We start from the raw sequence: 21,731 nt of genomic DNA on the forward strand, positions 1-21,731 counted from the left end.
CCTCTGAAATGCTCATACATCAGCACAAAGGTACAGTAATCATTTTTGACTAACTTTCCAAAGTGTCTGGAACTGTTGTTCACATTTCCCTGCTACAGGTTCTTTGAAATTCTCACTATATTCATATTCTGATGAAACTAACGTTCATTTGCCTGCTTCATTTAAGACCTGTGGTTTTTATTTAGTGTGTTGTCTGTTTCAGAATGTCAGCGTAAACAATTAATGATGCATGTATTCTTTTACTGTAAAAACTGGAGCCCAAAGGACCCAGGGACCCCTTTAAAAACTGACTACATATCGAAGGACTGTGTGAATGTCCAAGCAAAAAAGATTAGGCTATTAAAGATGGGCATTTTTCTGATCTAGTTTCCCCATCGCTAATCGTGGTACTATGGCTAGAAAAATATTCTGCTGGTTCTTCTATTAAGGAATTTGTTAAAGGTTTCCATAGTCCTTCCTCACATGTCTGTTCTCTGTGTATTCTAAAGACTCTCAATAAATCAACTTTCCTATGTAAGTTTCTGAGTAGATATTGTGTTAGCCTTTAAGGCTTTGAGTTGGTGAATGATCCTATTATTCCTTTGGAAATTTCCTCCTGGTATAAGGAACAGAGTTATTTATCCTCTGGAGGCACCTAGAAAGAAAAAGGATTTACATGGATGCTTATTTCATATGGAGTGCATTTGGTATTGATTTAAAACTCTGCATGTAGGTCAATCCATCATTTATCTTCTCAGAAAGGAGAATATGTAAATAATTACAGTGACCTGTTAGTTTGGGTTGGTTTGATTAAATAACTGAAATTACTAGGTCACATTTCCCACGGTGAAAGCAGAATTAGGGAAGTTATCTGTGCTGCAATTAGGAAGGGGTGTCATCACTCTTCCAGTGCTGCTGAAATTCATTTTATCTGTACCAAGCCATAGCTACTGGGCTTTATCCAAATGAAGTGTAGGGTTTTATCTAAGCAGAACCATAGCATGGGAATGCAGCTCCAGACTACAGGCTGCAGAATCACGACTCCATCACTTTCCTCTGCGCGTGACCCCTTCTGTGCAAACCAACGGTGCAAATGGCACCCCTATATTGCCATTCTGCTGGGAGCCCCAATCCCACTCCTCCCTTGCTGCCTTTACATAAGACTTTAGTGGTGCAATTGGGCTTGTGTGCACTTTGCACTGCAGGTGAAAGTGACGATGTCGGAATGCTTTCTATGAAAAGAGAAGAGGTTCAAATGTGTGACTCTGATGTCAGCCCTTGAAGGTGATCAAATCATAAAGGTGAGAGGCCTACCAAACTTCCTGGGAGGGTCCTAAAAGAACTTACTGGCACATGTACTGAGGCCCCTCTGGCATAGTACATTGGCATGATGGGTGAGCAGGCAAGCAAGCTCCAAAAAGCCACAGGAAAAAAAAAAGCAAAATTAGCCTCTGGTTAGAGGCTTTGTGAGGCTTGGCATGAGGCGATCATTTGTTACCACCTGATTGTGACCAAGTACCTTGGGAATAACAAATTCATTTAGGATTTCCCTAACAGTTTAAAGGTTGCCTTTTGTTGTCAGGGCCCAGAGGTGGCACAGCCAAATAAAGCATTTGGTCAGGCTTGCATTAGCTGGAAGCTTACCATGAGGGCCCTGCAGCTGTTCTGTTCTAATAGGAAGGAGCTTTGATACGCTCCAGATAGAGAGAAGTGTTCTTCCTACAGGTAGGAGAAGTATCTTTCTACCACGTGAAAGGAATGCATTGGAACTCGTCAGCTAGACTAGGCTGTTCTTGCCACTGGAAGATCTTCATGTTCTGCCATCTAGGAGAGGTAACCTCTGGCAGATACTATTCACAGTTGGAAAGGGCTTTCCCTGGCAAGGTCAACAATGCTGGGTTTTTCTGTATTTGTTGATTTGCTGTAATGTTTGTGTGTAGTGTTGTTTGTATGAGTATAAATTGTGTAAATAAAGCATTTGTGTTATTTAAAACAGGAATGGGAATAATGTATGAAAGCACTCCGGTGTTAATGCCTTCAGCTTTTGCTTTGCAACATATGTGACACTGTCTGTGTAAAACCAGTAGGAAGTCAAAATCAGGAACCAAGTGTTTTCTTTTTTTTGTTATTATACTTAAAGATCTTTGCAATACTGTGTTACATACTGAGTGGATTGCATACAAAGTAAATACCTCTCCAAAGCAGCAAAAAGGTACTATTTTTGTACTTGCAAAAAGTGGAAATACTATAATGTTCTCAAAACCCACCTATTTATTTCTCATTATGATTTAATTCTGTCCAGTAATCAATCCCCAAAAGTGTAAGAGTACAGATGTGTTAAGTGCTCTCAGGATTTGGACTGACTTCAGAATATGAGCTGTCATTGCTGTTCTGTGTGCACCACAGCTGGCCCGCAGCCAGACTTGTTATACACAGAAGTATTTGTAAAACTAGAGGTTGCAAGCTGAGCAAACAGCTTGGGGTTTTACAATAAGTTTTCACATAAATTATAGTCTCTAGCTATTTTGTATTCTAATTGTTGAACTCAGGCTTCATATCATAAAGGTAGGTGCCTATAAAAGCTGAAATTCTTCCCTTTCTTTCTCTTTTCCATGCATTTTCAGAAACCATATGCCTGTCAAATTCCCGGGTGCTCCAAACGCTACACGGATCCAAGTTCCCTGCGCAAGCATGTGAAAGCTCATTCTGCCAAAGAACAACAGGTGCGTAAGAAGGTAAGGCCATTGATCAAAACTGTGGCATGCTCAAATGAACACTTACTGAAATTTCATCAGTATGTTTGTATTTAATTGGTCTGTGATTTATGTTTTTTCAAATCAGGATTTCACTGTGTTGTTGCTAGGTGAAAATTGAACTTCAGTTCAGTTTCCTGATGGTTTTTCACTGGTGCCAGTCAGACTACCATTTTCTTGTTGCAGTGATTTTCAATGCTGTTTTTCCCCCCCTTGCAGAGCCGTTTGCTCTGCACTGTTAAATCAGGCCCTTCTTTCAAATTACCTCCTGTTCATCCTTCTGACCTATGACTCCAAATTCTGCTCTCATTCACACCCAAATCAAATGGGTCGCTTAGTTTAGCAACTCATTTAAAATATGGATGAATCCCACACCTGAATAATTTATAAATGTCAGGAAAGATGTGGTATTTTAGTAGGTTAGAAAAAACACCCCCTATAGATCATAGGGCCTTTGTTTTAAACACGTTTATAGATCATTTCAAACCCACACTGCTCATTATGTATTTACTAGTATTCCATCCAGCCAAATATTTTATTAAAAAACCCATGGGTTTCTATGGGTTCAATCCTGAATTCATTGTTATTTTTGTTGTTATTGGGATAGCACCTGAAGGTTCCAGGCAAAGATCAGGGCGCTATTAAAGTAAGGCATTGTTCTCTAGTTAATGAAAGGATGGCAGCTGCCCCAAATAGCTTACAGTCTAAGTATATGAGAGGAGATAACATGTGGATACAATAGACGAGGGGATGTGGGGGATTATAAGATAACAATGAGGCAATTGTGATTAGCATAATAAGCAGCAGTCACAGCACACCAGCAGCCTAGTCATTGTTCAGAATTTTGTAGGCATCACAGCAAGGTGAGGTTTAAGGATGATGGAGTGGAAGAGAGGTGACAAGACACAAGAGTGGATACAGGTAGGGAGCAGATAGTAGTGAAGAGCCTCAAAGGTGAGGACCAGAAGCTTGTACTTAATGGAGTGGAGTGCAGGAGCCAGTGGAGGGACTCAAAGAGAGAGGCGACAGTATCACAATGGAGGTTATTTTGACAACAGAATTTTGAAGGGACCATGGAGAAGCAAGATGGGTGTCAAGAAGACCAGAGAGAAAGTGGTTGCAGTAGTCAGGACAGGAGATGATAAGGGACTAGACAAATGGTCATGATTTGGACAGAGAAAGGGCCAGAATTGGTCTTGGCATGGAGGAGGAAGAGGCAAAAGCTTTGGAAATGGCCTAGGTGTACATGTGTAGGAGAGGCCAGAGTCAGGGATGACTCGCAGGTTACAGGCCACAGTGATAGGGTGTCCTTATCTGGTAGAACTCCCAGTGAAGTTCTGAATTCAGCGTGGGTTTTTCCTTGACAAGGAGTGATACCCAAATGCTCTGGTCTCCCTCTTCTTGTGGAGCGGCTGGGAACAGACCAGTAACAACAAGAAGTAAAGGCAGTAGGGACAGGAGATGAAATAGCAGCAGCAGCCCATGATACCACCAGTAGCTCCCTACATGGGGTTTCAGATCTACAGTTCCAAGGGTTCTGGTGTAAGAGGTGATGAAGAAAGAAGGCAGTGGAGCCAGGAGGAAGATGGCTTTCTGTGGCATCATCCCCCATGACCCTCTTGGGCATTTGCAGTGCAAAATAGCCCTGTCAGCACTATATTGTGTGGAAACACCCTCTTGCTCCATACCTGTCTCTCCCGTGGGAGTTGCTGAAGCTGGCTGCTGGAGGGGTTCTCATCACAGATTGTGTCCGGGTGGAATGACTCTCATGTGTAGCCTTTCCTCTTCCCCTGGAATTCTGTGGTTTTGCCTCTAGCTCCTTTAGAGTGCTTTATGCGCACCATTTTTTATAGTGGCCTGTAAGAGCGCAGCAAGTTCTGGGACCCTGAATAGAGATACAGAGCTCTTCTACTGACTCACGCTGATGTGAGGACCCTGCAAAGGGAGGCAGTTATTTTTGCTGATTTACCCTGGCAGCCAGATCACATGGGACCTATTATCTCCAAACTCGAAGTATGAAAAGGTGTAAGAGCCCAGGAGTTTCCAATCTCCTCTTTGGATTTTCCCCATGAAGGAGGTGATTTCACTAGTAGTCAGAACTTCATGATTGGGCCATAGGGCCCCACCCTGCAAACACTTCTGTGCATCCTTAACTCTAGGTATGGGCGCAGTCCCTTTGACTCCAAGTATATAGATAGGTGTTTATAGGATTGGGATCCATGTTTATACAGATCTTGGAGCCATTCAGAATTTTTATTAAGAAGACTTCTAAAGATAGCAGCAGATTTATAATGTATTTTGATCAGGCTTCTATGGAAAATGAAGTAAGGCAGGTATCATCCATAAAGAACTAATAAGCAAAATAAATATTTCACTTAAACATATTGGAGGGGGGAAATGTGCAACTGAAAATATAGTTCAGTGTTTCTAAAACTGACTCCAGTCTCTTCCCATCTCCAATCTGAAACAGGAAGAATGAGCAAAGGGCTGTTTTTACTTGCTGCTTCATTTGCAGTTTATGACTCAGCAAAGTCCATTGTTATCTGTGTTTGCTGATTTCTAAGTAGAAGTGACTTAGCCAAGAAAGAAAAATTAACAGGCTGCTCTGCCCACATGTCTGAGGCATCCAACCAATAAGCACAATCTTTGATTTTTTGAAAAATGCTCTGAGCAGAGATTTACATCAGAGGAGCCCTGAATATGTAGTCCATACCTTAGAGGAGGTTTGTTAGATCTTTCTCAATTTTTTTTTTTTTTTAGGAGAACAAAATCTAGGACGCTAGTGGTTAATTTAGTAGTAGTTAAAGTTTTATTGGCTTCAGCTGCAGATTGTTATCCAAAATGCTAGATATTTATCTTAAAAAAAACAAATGCCTGGATAACAGAACCCTAAATAGGTTTGCCTGGGCCTTGCATTTAGAATAACTAATCCCAGGGGAGATTAGTATGCAAAACTGTAAACTTCAAAACAATAACTATTAATGGCCACAGAATACGATGGCTGTTTGTGTAATTTGAGTACTATATTATGACAAACACTTGGCAACATAAGCATGTTTGAAGGAGAATTAGAAATGCTTTTCTTTCTTAATTCTCCTCTCCTGCTGTTTTAAATATGATCGACGTTGTGGTTTTCAGAGCATGCTTCAGACACTTTTGCCAGAGCGTTAATTTACATGGAGACCAGCTGACATATTGCTGATACCTCTTACACATTACTGACAAAAAGAAAAGGAGTACTTGTGGCACCTTAGAGACTATCCGATGAAGTGAGCTGTAGCTCACGAAAGCTTATGCTCAAATAAATTGGTTAGTCTCTAAGGTGCCACAAGTCCTCCTTTTCTTTTTGCGAATACAGACTAACACGGCTGCTACTCTGAAACCTGACATTACTGACAGTGCCTTATTTCACCAGTTTTAATCTGATAAGCACAAACTCTTTTCTTTCCCTATCAAAAGTCTTTCCAAGTGTCACAGTTACAAAAATGATGCAAACGTTTTGCCAAAGAACCCAAAACACTACAGAGAGCTAGAAATACGTAGTGAAATTATGCCATAAAATTGAAGAAACATAGGGTACTTTATGTTTCTGAACCAAAATGCTGTTGATGTAAGATTAGCACTTAACTTGTGTGCTTAAGAAAACCCAATGACCTCTAATTAGAAATACTTAATACCGGGTATATCCTCAATTACACTAAGTTCCTGAGAATGACATTCTGTTCCTTCCTTCTATACATAGGCTATAACCAAACAGACATATGAATTCAATTAGCTACAGTTTGGTGTACTTTGAAATAAGATCTCTTTGTTTTATCCTCCTCTTGCAGCTACATTCATGTACTGATATTGAACAAGATGTACTAAGTGAATGCTTAGCTATACAGCAGCTCCACACATCTTCACAACACATTTTGGATGGGAAGTGTGGTAGATCTATAGGTCACCATGACCTAATAGCAGGTAAGAATAATTCCAATAAATATGGTGTTATATGTGTCATTTTAAGTAAGGATTATTAAAGATCTTGGGCCACTATGGAAAATCAGCCCATTATGTTTAAGATTGTAAAAACCAGAATGTAGGTTATAAATTAGGTGAAAAATGTATAGTGCATTATTTCACCATTATTTCACAGGTTACCAATGATAAATTTTTCAAAGATGCCAAGCACCATCGCTCTCTTTAATTTTATCTGAAGTTCTGGGTCTTCAGCATCTTTGAAAATCATGCTCAATGTCTTTACATTTGTGCTGGTCTCAGCAGTACACAATGCACAAGCTATGTTAAAGCACAGAAGGAGTCCTAACAAAAACAGAAATTCACAGATAAACTTACTGTTCTGCTCACAAACAGATATCCCACAGTAAATATATCTCTTTTTTGGCAGCGGAGATATACGTGTTATCTGGAGTGCAGGAGTTGCTTCCATTACAAAAATATCCCTGCTGCCTCTTCATGGGTGAGCTGCCAGAGGGGTGAGGGTATGGCTTTGTGCATGCCCAACAGGGGAAATTTTACCAATGGAAACTTAGGTACCTATAGGGCTGGTCTGAGCAGGAGTTTTGGGGAAATCTACATTTTGGATTTAGCCCCCTAAAGTGGAAGTTCATCACCTTGATCTAGTGCTTACTCTTTGTTTTTAAATGATGAAAACAGTTTAGCCCTGACACTTATACATTCCCCTTCCCAGCTGATCACAGTGGGCCCCTGGCCTCTGATTTTCACTGATCTCATATTGGATTCTTATGTCACTATTAAGTATGAGGGTGATAATGACTACTGCTATGATACATTATCTATGGAACTGATACCATTCTTCTTTTGATACTGCCATCAAATACTGTGGCAGTTAGTAGCATAGGATTTGCCAGATTGGATCAGACCTATGGTCCATCTAGTCCAGTAGTCTGTCCCTGTAAATGGCCATCACCAGATGCATCAGAGGAATGTGCAAGACACCCTGCAATAGGCAAATGTTGAATAATCTTCCCCCATCCTACTTAGATTGTAAGCTCCTCAGGACCAGAACAGTCTCTTTGTTCTGTGTTGTACAGCATCTAGCACAATAGGGGCCTGGTCCAGAGGCTCCTGCTTCAATACAAATAATAATAATCCCTAATAATTAGAGATTGACTTAAACTTGAAACATGAGGTTTTATATCACTTTTTTGTTAACTTTATTATATTATAACTCTGGATGTTCTTCTTGTCCATATGAATGTCCAGTCTTGCTTTGAATCTTAAGTTCTTGGCCTCAGCAACATCCTGTGGCAGTGAGTTCCACAGTCTACATGTTTTGTGAAAATATTTCTTTTTATCAATTTTGAATTTGCCAACATTCAATTTCAGTAAATGCCCCTTTTTTCCTGTTACAAGAGCGTGGGAACAAAAGCATCTTCCTTCTCTAGACCATTCACTTTATATACTGTTAACAGGTCCCCTTGTATTTGCCTCTTTTCTCAGGTAAACAGTCCCAGTCTTTTTGATCTTTCTTCACAAGAGTTTTTCCAGGCCCCTAATCACTCTTGTCACCTGGCTCTGAATCCCCTATATATCCTTTTTGAAATGGGGTGACCAGTACTTCACAGAGCATTCCAGATGAGGCCAGTCCATTGATTTATATAATGGCATTATAATATTTTCCGTATTATTTTCCATCTTGTTCCTTATGCATCCTAGCATCTTGTTTGCTTTTTTTACCACAGATGCACATTAGAAATGGAAGAGATGTATTGCCTCATTTTGCATCCATCACCTTGTATGGTCTGGATAGAGTCTCCGGAGAGAGGATGTAATAAACATTAATTTGCTGTTTTCATTCTGTATTTGCTTAAATAGCTATCCACATAAATACCAGTTATGGATAGACTGTCCATGGTCCTTGTAGGTGTGCACAGAGGGATGGGGGACCATGGACTCCGGGCATAAGAGCTGAGGCCAATTTCCAGTCCATGTAGTGCGGGGCATCGTGGGTTTCTCAAGTTGGGTTCCTAAAAGTGAGCCACTCAAAAGTAGAGGAGGTCACTTCTGAAAATGTGAGTCTAAGGCTTGGTCTATATTAGAAAACTTGCCCTGGTGTTAAAATCAGTGTAGTTACATAGGTGCAAACCCTTAACACAAACATATTTAAACCAATTTAGATTAATATAGCATTAACTTAAGTCACTTTAAGCATGACTTAAACTGATTCAAGTGAAATTTAAACCAGTTTAATTGCATCTATGTAAGATGTTTGCACTGGTGTCGTTGATCGATTTTAAACTGATCTAGTTATATTGGTGCAAATTTTCTAATGTAGTTAGACCCTAAATGCCTTTGTTCACAGACAGACATGGAGTCCATGGTGAACTGGGGTTACAATACAAGAATTCCTGGCGCTGAGTCCCTCACACATCACAAGGGGTCCTAGTGTCCTTTGTGCGCTTTGTTAGAGCAACTCAGAGAAGCATCTGAATCTACAAAAGATCTTCAGCTTTTTACCAGTCCAGGTCTTCAAAAAACGATTGTATCCTGGTTGATACCTTCTATAACCACTTTCAGCCTATTGTAAATTAAAATAGTGGAATTATAACTCCTTGAGAATAAGATGCAATGGGAAAGGATAGTGACCCTTAATGCTCATGATGTTGTTAGGATTCTGTGACGACACACAGAATGCTCTACAGTATTGTTACATTCCTTCATTCAGTGTGGCAGGAAGATGTAGGAACTATAGGAATGTGGAGGAATCATTTTAACTTTATCACCTGGGCTCTTCAAACTCATGAGGGCACCAGCAGCACCTCCAGGATTGGCTCCTTGGTCGGTGCCATTAGCTGAGAGCCCTGTGTGGATTTCCCCAGCCACTTCAACTCTTCTATGAAGAAACTGAAGGATCATTTATGTCTCCACAGGATTGACTGCAGTGAATAGTCCCATGACCAGTCTAAGATCCCAAAAGTCCTCAGTAAAATAAAATGTATTAGAAAACAGGGAGAAAATTGAGCTCACAGATAAAAGGTTCAGAGACCATACCTAGCTTCTGAGCCTAAAGCCTGAGACACTCCTCCCACCACAACCTTGCCCAGCTTGCTCCACCCTCTGACGTTACAGAAGAAAGATCAGAGAATAGGATGCTCATATTTCTCCAAGCTGTGAAAGCCTCATCCCTTTCTCCCTGACACAGACATTTCAGGTTAGCCCTGGTGTTTGATCCTCCAGAAGGCTGCTGCTGGCTCTCCTCTCACACTGTCAGACTGTGCTGTTTTTTGGTGTATAAATGAAAGCTCAGCTCTTTTGGAAACCTGGCTTTATGCAGCTCTGAGTTATAGTATTAGAGGTAAAATTGCTCTAGTTCATGAATATCCTGTGTTTCTCAATAATACCAATCCATCCCCAATATGATTTCTTGGCTGACTGTATCTAATCTGTCACTGGGGTATTTTTAAGATCTAGTTTTAGTAAATCTCTTCCTATACTTCCACCAGGTCACATTACTCCATTATGAGAAAGAGACAGAGGAAATAAATCAAAGTGGAGAGACTGTTTTACAGTGAAACAGAAGTTACCTCATATTACCTGCCCCACTATTACAGTGGCAAAAATGATCCATCATCATTTTAGAGCATATATAATATAGTGCTGAACATTACAGAATCAAAGTGAAAGGATATTCACACAGTCGCCTATAGTTTGTAATGATATGTTCACTCTTTCAAATAAGCAACAGCAATATTTCAGGACAAGTCAGGCTTCAGCATGGTATATAGTATACCACATGGACAAATATATAATGTCCTTTTCATTCCACTTGAAAATGCTCATGTATTTTTTCAAAGAAACCACAATATTAATGTGCAGAGCCTTGGGCCTCTGGGATTACTTGAATTACTGTGGACTCTTTTTTTTTTTTTCCAAGTTAAAGCTGCAGCATATTTTAAGTATGTCAGAGATGAAAGCCAACAATGCAGAAATGAAATGTTTAAAAAGTTCCCATCCCCTGTGTCCAACTTCAAAGCAGGCTTGTGCTTAGGCCAGTGGCAGATATTACGGGGAAAGAATGCTCTGTGGCATGAAGAGGAATCCACAGTACGCAGCTGCTCAGACCTCGTTCCTTTTTATTTCCATTGCTAGATTGCTTCACTGTTGCCTAATTTAAACCTCAAATATGCCACAGAAATTGTTGGAGGAAGAGCACTATGGTCAGAGACTGAGCATCGTCTACGGCAAGGGAAGCTTTACATGCTGCTTCTATCTTCATTCAAGTCCTATCTGGGCTTGCATTTTTATTATTGATTTTTGCTCTTACTTGGCACACGTCATGAAAAGGCACTAATCACAGATGCTCAAAGCACTGGTTTGGGAACAGATGTTAAGGCTAAAGGTTAAACCATTTAAAATTTTGATTGATGACATGTATTTATAAACTGAAGTAGCTAATGTGTTAAGAGGCCTGAGATGCACAGTCCCAAACTGTGTCCGTAATTTATAAGGCTTTCATGCAACTTTCTGCAGCTAGGAGATAGTTCTCCATTTAAAAAAAAAAAACCTGGAAGAAAAATTTTACAAACATTGAGAAAAGACGAAATTGCAGCCTTTTGGGAGATTTGCCATGGTCACAGAGAGTTTTTCATACATATAGATTTTCTAGGAGAGACAATGAAATTTTGCAGAATGTGGATCTGAGTCTGCTTCCATTAAGCGAAAAATTGACCTCAGAGGGAGCAGGATTGGGCCATAAATAGTCAACTGTTATCCCTAGAGATTGTCTGATTATCATCAATTTACTGGGTGCTAGCCACGCATATTGGAAGACATAGTCCCTACCCAAAAAAGCTCACTTTCTTCCCTTCCTGCATAAAAATCCAGCTTCACCTGGAGGACTCTACCATGGCTGGAGGATGGAATTCATACCTCCAACCTGTTCAGGCTGCGCTATTCCCGTTGGCATAGCCAGAGCTGGAATAGCAGCTGCTGCCCCATGCACCATTTTTTGCAATGTAAATACAGAGTCTGTATTTTTAGGCTTTATGGAGCCTCCATTCTCAGTGCAAGAGGTCCCAGAGTTCCCCTCCCTTTGGCCCCTCTGGCCACACCCTACTTTGCAAGCAGATACCTGGTGCTACACTGTGCAGTACTGTACATATGCATTCTTCCCTGCCAGTGTGACACCTATAATGTTATGTGTACTCCAAAGAATGCAGGACTTGCTCTTTCGGTCCTCATGCAGGCAGAGCTTCCAATGGGCGGTCTGCCTGAGGAAGCAATCAAGATATCAAAATTACAACAAATCTAAACTTCCAGCGTGTCTTGAAACTGAAGTGAAAATATGCAGTTCAAAGCACTCGATGGTTAAAAATGAATTCCATTGAGCAATGCTGATATTTCAGAATAAGACCTAACACTGTGAAGGAAATGAAGTTAGTGTATTTTCTAAGTGGCCTTTCTTTGCAGTAATAAAATTAATAAAAATGTATTCACTTTAAATAAATAGAAGATTGGTTCACAATGACTCAACAGAAATGACTGATTTCGTGTTGCAGCCTAACATGGAATCTACTAGTAACTCGTCTATCCCTTTGTGTGTGCCACATGGGCCTAAATGTACTCCTAATTATAGGCAAAAACCCCATGCTAGCAAAGTGAACAGTAGTGTCAATTATTTCTCTGTATTTCAGCTTGCTTGCTCTTCACAACTCTACCTAGTTCAAGAAATCAAGCCATATTTCTCTTTCCTGCTCTACAAGTTCAATGAACGTGCACAGGCCCAGGGACACCCTACAATCTTAAAACACATTTAATCTTTGCATCCTTGTTTTACTGGAGACTAGATAGTGACTTTGCATAGTGCGAAGGATGGACACATGGGTGCACTGCCCCAGGAGCAACCCAGGGGTAAAATGGTGATTCAGAGTCACAGTGCCTTCCCTGGTCCCTCCCACATTGCTCAACTGGGAAGTCATCTCTACTGGTTCATACCAATGAGAGATTAGTTACCCATATGGGACATCCCAGCTATACTGACTGGCATGTTGGGAGGGAACAGAATCAAAACTCCGCCCATTTCTTGCCCATCTCTGCATACTTCTCACCCACATGCATTAAGGGGGAAGAGCAGCTCCATGGAGCATGTTCAGTTCCCTAGACCACCCAGGGCAGCGAGGGTGTTGTGTGTTATGTCCCTCTGCTTCTCTGTGGGGGCACATCAAAGTTTATGATTTGTTTTTAATTACTCTGGCCCCAGTCTTGGGAGGTGCTGCGCATCCTCCAAACACTCTGGCTTTTATCTATTTCATTGAATGTGATCTGAGGTCAGACCACACTTTTTAGGCTCAGGTCTTTTATTAGCACCCAGCCAATAAGGAAGAAAGTTATCCATCCTTGAACCAGACCCAATAAGGAACTGAAATTATAGTCAATAGTTGAGACAATAAGACAGTCCATGAGAGAGCCATTAAACCTTAGAGACTCCAAGCTCCGTCCAAGAATGTAGAATATTCATGCATGTTCACCAGCTGCTGCACAGATAAAGCTATCATTCACTTCGTGTTTAATTTTTAAGTGAATTATTGATGGTGAAAGGTGCCAGTCTCACAGCTGTGGAGAGAAAATGTCTATCTTTATTCCTGGAACAGGTACTGTATTTTGCTCTACACTGTCCCTCCAATTTATCTGAGTTCAGTCTGTGTAAGAAGCACATCTAGATGTGATCTTCTGACTCAAAGTCTACATCTAATGATCATTTGGCATAGCTTCAAACTGCCAACAAATGTGTAAACTGCTGGGAAGACTTCTGCAATGTGAAAATCAGTATGTTGTAAGGGGAGGGGATCTGAAACCCCCTCTAGGACAGTGACCAAATTCCTGCCATTAACCTTATGTATTGAAATAAGATTGCTGAGAAGGTGACAACAAATCAGTTCCAGCATCATCTGGAAGCATCTGAACTTTCCAGACCTTTTCAGTCTGGCTTTGGATGCTGAGACAGAGCTGATTTCTTTGGCCTAGTTGATCATTTCCCCCTAGCAGTGGGCAAAGATCATGTGCCCAAGATTCATTTAGGTCTGTTTTTGACACTGTTGTTCATGGGGGTGCCGGGGCTTTTAACTCATCTGCAGACCCTGGCAAAGGTGGATGGAATCTTGCTTTATGGTTCTACGCTTTAATCTAAGAGAAACAAACAGACGTTGATGATGAGCAGTTGCTCGTCAGAGAGCTCGCTCACAGATTCCATGTGGATCTGACTTCTTGCTTACCAATTCGACATCTGTGTAATGCCCGTGGGAGAGGTTTGGATGTTGGTACCATCAATACACAAATGACACTCAGCTCTCCGTTTCCCAGCGTACTCAGCCTGATTGACTGGAATGTGCGCTTGGTGGGGAGGAGAGACCCTAAGGAAGGATCCAGTCCTCCCTACTGTCTGGTTATTCCCTCCTTCTTTCCTCATGTCTGTTTTTAGTTTGTCAGCCCTTCAGGGTAGGGATCATGTCTCTGTGTGTGTCTGTGGGGGATTTAGCACACTTGTGGGTGCTGTGAGAAATAATATACAAAAGCATATATCTTTCAGTGTACATTTATTGGGGGGGATTTTCAGATGTACTCAGCATTGACCTAACTGCTCCCATTCAGGTCAATAGGAGCTTTACCACTGACTTTAACGGGAACAATTAAGCCAAAAATCATAACCCTAGACGAGATGATTTGTCCCATTTGACGGCAAAGCTCCCATTGAAGTCAGTGGGCACAGCATCAGAATCTTGTGTATTATGGAGTCATGGTAGCAAAAGAAAAAAGTTAAATGGCTATGAATGTAATTATCATGTATATGTAATAGCTACTTTTCAAGTCTCAATAACTCTGCTGCTATTTTTTTTAAATGTAATTCTTTCAAGTCTAATTTTGGCCTGGATATTTTTAAAGCATTCAAGGTCCTGTATAACACTTCAAACAGATTTTGTTTTTTTCAAACAGAAAGTTTGTACAGTATTATAATTATTATATTGATCTTTCAAAAAGAGAAATTTACATCAGTTTATTCATATTAGAAAGTTAATCTTTCTAGCAACCCCAGAGATGCATACATGAATGTGGTTCTCAAAATTGTATGTAAAAGAAGAAATATATACAACTCTGTAGTTAAAACAGCCACAGGTAATCCAATATCAGTTTAAAACTAAAAAGTACATATGGATAAGGTCACTGTAATTAAACAGAAACAAACCCAGTAAATTATTTATTTCCCTTCATATTTAAAATTTCAACTCATTCATCAAATCACTTTCTAAATCATTAGAAGCAGCATCACAAATGGCCCCAAACCTACACTTGCTGAACTGTAAACATGTGAGTCATTCCATTACCATGTTTGTGAGTCTTTACAGGATTGGGACTTGAGTTTGCGAAAAATTTTACTTTCAATCTTCAATAAAATGAACCAATTGATCAGAGTCATACAAAGTCTATATACTATTATAGTGTGAAACTAGTCACCAGCAAGGAGAAGCTCATAAATATATGTTGTAATAAAATTGTCTGTGATTAAATATAGGCAGATCATCTGTATGTTGATGACATAACTTGATAAAAAAAAACTTTAACCAACAGAGTGCACTATTGAACCTGCAAACTGACACAGCAATAGAAACAGAGGTAGAGTTATCTGTTGTGGAAGATGCTGATGCATTCTGTTTAAGCAAAGAATAAATGAGAGTTGATATAAAGCTATTTTCTCCACGAGTGGAAATATGCTGTCATGTATTCCTAAGGTCTCTGTCACATAATAACATACATGCTATTAGTCAAATGGCTCTGCAAACAAGTCTCTTCTTACAAACACGCATGTGTGTAGTCCCCTTCAGCTCAGTGGTGCTACTCATAGGCCTGATCCAAAATCTAAGGAAGAGCTGCCATTGACTTCAATGAACTTTGGTCAAGGACTCGTGTGTATGTGTTCAGAGGATCTGGGCCTATCTTTGTAAAAGGCAGGCAGCAAGCTTCCTTAAATATTGCCGCAATCCATTCCGTAGACCATGTGGGCCCGCCTGATGTGCCACGTAAACTCATCATAACTTTAAAGAAAACATCACTTTGTCTCCGTGGCAACTTGCAAGTCGTCATACAATTTTTATTATTGGTATGCCTCATCGTGTAACACAGGCTGACAGCCCTGATGTGTAATTTCCTCATTTTTGAGGGTATGATTTTCCTAAACGCTATCCTCATTCCATTTTTTAGTTTAATTCATTGAGATTCCATTTACTTCAAGATGTGTTATTTTAAAATTGCTTCAGTATGTCTACCCCTGGTTTACTAGAAAGTTAGTTGATTTATTTCCAAATTAAAGTGATTTCTAAATGAAATACTAAAACTCCGACGTTTTCTGTGGAGCAGAGAAAAAGCTTTGGGTTCTGGGACTCTCACTGTGTGGAGTGATGTAGCATTATCAAGGAATTACATATTTTAATCAGCACCTGCTCGCCAGTCCTGCCAGGAGAGTAGTCCCATTTCCATCAATTGAACTGTTTGCTAGAGGAGTACTAGTCACGTGAGTAAGAGGCTGAAGGCTCAGGCACCCGGATTGAGAAATGTCCTTGGGCCAGCTCACTCCACCTGATGGGGTCCACCACATGCAGATTTCCCCCTCTGTAGACAGCGAAGAGGCTTGTGTGTCTCTGCAGCACCAGAACTAGCCCCAGCCCTGTGGAGCCAGCTTTCCACAGTCCAGAGTCTATGGGGAAAGGGCTGGAGTCAGGGCAGGCCAGGGAAATATGCATCTTCCCCCTGCTGACCTTGCCTCCCGCTCCATGTCACTTACATGAAAATATGAAAAAGTTAAACAGATCCCAGAAGTCTGAACTTTCCCACAGGCACCTTCCCATGAGAGACCCTAAGGAAGCCACAGTCTGAGGGCATCGGTGGTAGCCTGACTTCATTGGCAGAGAGCCAGGAGGGCACTGCTGGGGTGCCAGAGTTGAAGTATGTGTACATGGTCTCTGCACAGATGGCCTTTGCCTCACACAGATCCCAAGGGCTCTGCCAGATTTAGTGGCAGGCCCTGAGCCTTTACCAAGGAGAGTCAAACCCTGGTCCCACCTCTGATAATGGCAGGATGCACAGGAATCTCTGCCAGGAAATCCTGGGTGATTTCTTCATCCAAAAGCTCCCCTGCCCTGTCCTCTCCCCCCGGCCTCCCAAAAAAAAAAAAAAAAAAACCAAGCAAACTGTAGATCAGTGATTTACATGAGACTTAGGACAGAGTGATCTCTCATCAGGTTTACACCATGGGCATCAGTGGAGTTACTTTGAATGTACAATGGTGCTAGCTAAAGGAAAATTAGACACACTCAGTCTAAAATGAGTGGTCATAGGAAATACCACTGATTAGATTCCAATTTAGAAGAATAATGAAGGTGCTGTATTAATTAATTAATTAATCAAGGGCTTTTTGTTGTTCTCAATTAAGATAAAGGTCACTTCCATACTGAGAGGTGCTTTAGAAGTTGATAAACGTTTTTTTTTTAGGTTTCAGAGTAGCAGCTGTGTTAGTCTGTATTTGCAAAAAGAAAAGGAGGACTTGTGGCACCTTAGAGACTAACCAATTTATTTGAGCATAAGCTTTCATCTGCTATAGCTACAGTTGCACCCGATGAAGTGAGCTGAAGTGAGTTGCATCATGAAAGCTTATGCTCAAATAAATTTGTTAGTCTCTAAGGTGCCACAAGTCCTCCTTTTCTTTCTTTCTTTTTTTTTTTAATAAAAAGAGGTTATTTTTCAGTGGTAGGCATCTAATCTAATAGGATATGAAACAAACCTTCCTTCTTCAGGATGCTCATTTTAGTTTGCAAAATTACATTTGTTTGCCTCACAGGCATGTACACTGGTTCCAGCGCTAACCATAATGGACCATCACCAGGTCTCCTGCCACCTATTCACGACATACCCTCAAGACACCATCCACTGGAATCAACCCTTGCCAGTCCACACCATCATCTGTTACCTTTGGAGAGTACCAGGGAAGGGTATGTACTTTAAGCAAGCACGCCATCACTCTACAAAGATGTACTTAATCCCGTGTCGTTGGGTTTATGTTAAACTCTGTTCAATGCATTGAGAAGGTTATTGAATACGGTATGAATACTCAGAAAGGGTCTAGATTGAACAACTTCATTTCCTTGTTTTGAAAACAATTTTAGATTGTTCTTCATACTGTGTCGTTGCATTGAGATTTTATAATCATTTTATTTTTAAATATTCTTCCTTGGTGGCATGTTATAGCTTTGGCTATGTGCACAGGGCTCCTATTGACTTCACTGGGATACCCACTCCTATCTCAGCAGCCAGAGTACAGCCTGTAGAATCATAAGGCAGTGGCTGCCTGAGTGAGAACTATTTGTTTAAGGATTGCAGACTCTCTCTCTCTGGTACATAACTGCTGTGTTGAAGTGCTGAGAGTGGGACCCACTAAGTGAAATCTACATGAAGCCATTCATTGTATGTTGTATTAATAGATAATGTCTTCTTACAGTATCTTACCCCTTCTATACAAGGCTCTCAAAGCACTTTACAAACAGGAAGGAATTACTGTAAGCCTCACAACTCCCCTCTGAAGTAGGGGATCTGCCTCTCTGGCTAGATTCCTAGCTGGTGCTCTTATTGATCATATCTGAACAGCTCACATAGTAATGAATTTTAATTCCAATGCGCTCCCATCATGGACAAGAGCACTGTCCCCATTTTACTGATGGGGAACTCAGACACACAGGCTTGCCCAAGATCTTTAGCTGTGCCCGGCATTTAATGTAGATTTCTTCAGTCCCATTCCAGTGTAATCACCGTCCCTCCTCAACCCCAATATGTAGCTGGGGAAACTGAAACCCAGAGAGATTACAAATTTAATTGTACACTTAAGATGTAGTCCTACAGTAGTGGCATGTGGCAAGGGAGCAGGCTCCCAAGGAGGAATTCCTCCTGGATCATTTGGGCAGTGCACACTGCAGTAAACCTAGACTTCTCCTCCCCTGCGTCCAGCCCACTCTTCTGGCCAGTGCAAAGGATGGAGAAAGTACATTTGTCCTCCCCTTTTAGGCAGAGAGTGGCAGTACTCACCTCACATAGAGCCTGTACGCTGCAGCCACATTACAGCTGGCCCCAGTGCAGGGACACATGGGGGTGGGAAGGGTCCTTGAGCACACACATGCCCCCACACCCTTTTGCACCTACAGAGGACCAGACCCCATCTGTCCCTAAAAGACATACCCAGTGTCATGTAGGATGCCTGTGGGAGAGCCCAGCTCTCCTGCCTCCCTGTCCTGTGTTTTAACCACAAGACCATCCTCTCTATCCCCCCAAAAAACAGGAGTCAAACTTTCATTTTGCTCCACTCATTTATTTTCACCGTAACAGTTTCCATGCTGGTTTAAAAAGATGGATGGATCCGGTTCTAAACTATGCACTGGGAAGCAAATTCTCACCTCTCTCTTGCCCAGCAGCAGACCCAGCATGATTCTACAGCATAGGCCTCGAGGTAGGGGTCTCCATTCAGGGGTCACAGATCCCCTGCTAGTTGTGAAGCAGTTTCACGAGGGTTCGCCGTACCCACAGGTGGAAGTGAGTGGACAGTAGGAATGGGGTGAGAAAAATCCATGATGAAGCAGATCCAAGGGCCATTTTTTTCCTCCTGTGGGAGGGGAACATATCAACCTAGAAGAGGAGAAGGATCTCTTCCTCCCACTCACCCCTATGTAAATCCTCAGGGCGCCGTCCAGTGACTGAGTGTGGGTGGTGGTTCTGGAAGTGCACCTTATGTGAAATTAGCACCAAAAATCCCAACAGAAAACAATATAACCAAACTAAGGAAGTATTTCACATGCCAGCTCCACAGGTGAGTTCTGAGTTTGTTTTTAAGACATTTTAACGTTTGAAACATATTTGCTCACCTCCATAACAATAATAAAACCAAAGACATGGCTAACATGAGAGCATAATATAGCAGCATTTCAGACTCTATAGCTGAGCGCTCTGGACTGCATAGATTCACTCTTATTGATGCTTCTGAGTTGTCTTCATTCTAAGAAAATCAGTTCCCTTTGAGTTAAAAAAAAAAAAAAAAAAAAAAAAAAAGCTGAGAGTCCAGTTTTTAATTGGAACCTTCTCCACAAGTTTTGATTGCTTAGTGAGTGCCAGGAGCGGATAACTATTCATTTGCTTTGGTCACAATTTGAGTTTCACATTGGAATGGTTTTCCATTTTTGCTGAATAAGCGTTTGTTCTTGTGTGAGAATAGTGTGCTGATTTATTATCTCCCAATGCTTATGTACTTAAGAAATGCAAAGTGGTTACAGAAACACTATAGTTAATTTCCTATGACGTAATACAAGGTTGAGACAATAACAGGGTTCTAACTATGAACCAGCCATCAGGAAACTAAGAATGGAACATATTCTTTGAATGTCTATTTCAAAACAAGGCATTTTGTTCGTTACACAGTGACTGGGGATGTTTCAGCATTTAAAATAGCATTTACTATATTCAAAGTAACCTGTTATTTTGGGCATTGTATTAGCTAGTCCATAAAATACATTTGCTATATTTTAATTGTTTTCACTTTCATTACATACTGAAATAAAGACAATATGTTAATAGCATTTACTTAAGATAGAAAATATAGTCTGAACTAATCAAAATCTCATACTTTACACAAAACCATACTAAATGAAAGTATTCATCAATTTAATCAACTAAACCACTTTATAATCTAATGCTTGGAGCTGCGGAATTATTGGGTCTGTCTTTGTCAGTTAATAGTTCTGTATCTTTATTCAGATAAAAACGTACACTGCATGGAGAGAAAAAAACATTTAAAACTCTATATGAACTGCTTTACAGTTTTGACATACATATAGCATTTTGCCTCATTCATGACCTATCTCTGCATCCATGTTTAGGTACATTTAAAGAATTTCTATACTGTGAATCAATGTGATGACAAGATTGGATTCCAGAGTCTTTGGAGTGGACCAGAATGATTACTATCAAAAACTGTAATTATTGAGTCATCAAATATGTGAGATGCCAAAAGCTACACGGGGCAGAGTACAAATAGTCTACTCAAGGTTGACAGAAGATTCAGAATTTGATTTAAAGGCTTTTAAAAAACCAAAACAAAACACTAGGTTATACCATCCTTTGCCAAAGTCAATACCAAGTGTAGCACTCAGTTTTCCCAAATGGTTTGCGAAGACATTTAAATAGTTTGACAAAATTATCTAATTCACTTGAAAATGTTCTAACAGAATCTGACTTCATTACCAAATATATTTACACTGGCTTTATATGATATGTATGGAATTTTTTTAAATTCTGGTATGAAGTGCACAGCTTGCTGGATCAAGTAATTTTACATTAATTTATACTAATATTAATTGAAGTAGAAGTGTCTGATTTAGGAGTATTTTGGCACATAGAATGTAAGGACTTGTAATGATTCAGGTTGTTTTTGTTTGTTTTTTAATTTCAGGTAGTGAAGAATTACTTTAATATTATTTATGGCAAATGCTATAAGTAGTGTCAAAACTGTTTAACTTCAGCAGTTGCAAAGATAGTACATTTTAATTTGTAGCACCCTGAAGATAGAAAAACAACTCCTAGTATTAACCTTTGGCTTCCCTATATTGATGTTATGCCTGGCCTGGTCTATACTACAAAATTTGCATGAATATAACTAAACCAGTTTAAAAAATCCATCTAGTTAAATTTGTGGGCACCCCGGTGTAGACCCACTTGAACTGGTTTAGCCTACTAATTTAGCTTGCACTGATAAGTTACCAACTTTAACCTTTGCTTATATTAATTTAGCTAAACTAGTCTGAGTGGGTTCCATCAGGAGTTTATACCAGTTTAACTAGATCAGTGTGTGTATTGATTTAATTAAACTGGTGCACTTTTCTAATATAAACAAGGTATCTGTTTTGCTATATCTATATATATATATATAGAGAGAGAGAGAGAGAGAGAGAG

General features: G+C 40.4%; 1 protein-coding gene across 1 annotated transcript in view; it reads left to right on the plus strand.

Moving 5' to 3' along the window:
* GLIS1 (GLIS family zinc finger 1) overlaps positions 1 to 21,731 on the plus strand; it is a 266,617-nt gene that overhangs the window by 218,445 nt on the left and 26,441 nt on the right. Inside the window, exons 6-8 of the mRNA XM_074961708.1 lie at positions 2,604 to 2,714; positions 6,563 to 6,695; positions 17,584 to 17,734. Of these exons, the coding sequence (XP_074817809.1) occupies positions 2,604 to 2,714; positions 6,563 to 6,695; positions 17,584 to 17,734 (395 nt within the window). The remainder of the gene's footprint in view (positions 1 to 2,603; positions 2,715 to 6,562; positions 6,696 to 17,583; positions 17,735 to 21,731) is intronic.

This window comes from Natator depressus, chromosome 8 (genome assembly GCF_965152275.1).
Source record: "Natator depressus isolate rNatDep1 chromosome 8, rNatDep2.hap1, whole genome shotgun sequence".
NCBI classification, from domain to species: Eukaryota; Metazoa; Chordata; order Testudines; family Cheloniidae; genus Natator; species Natator depressus.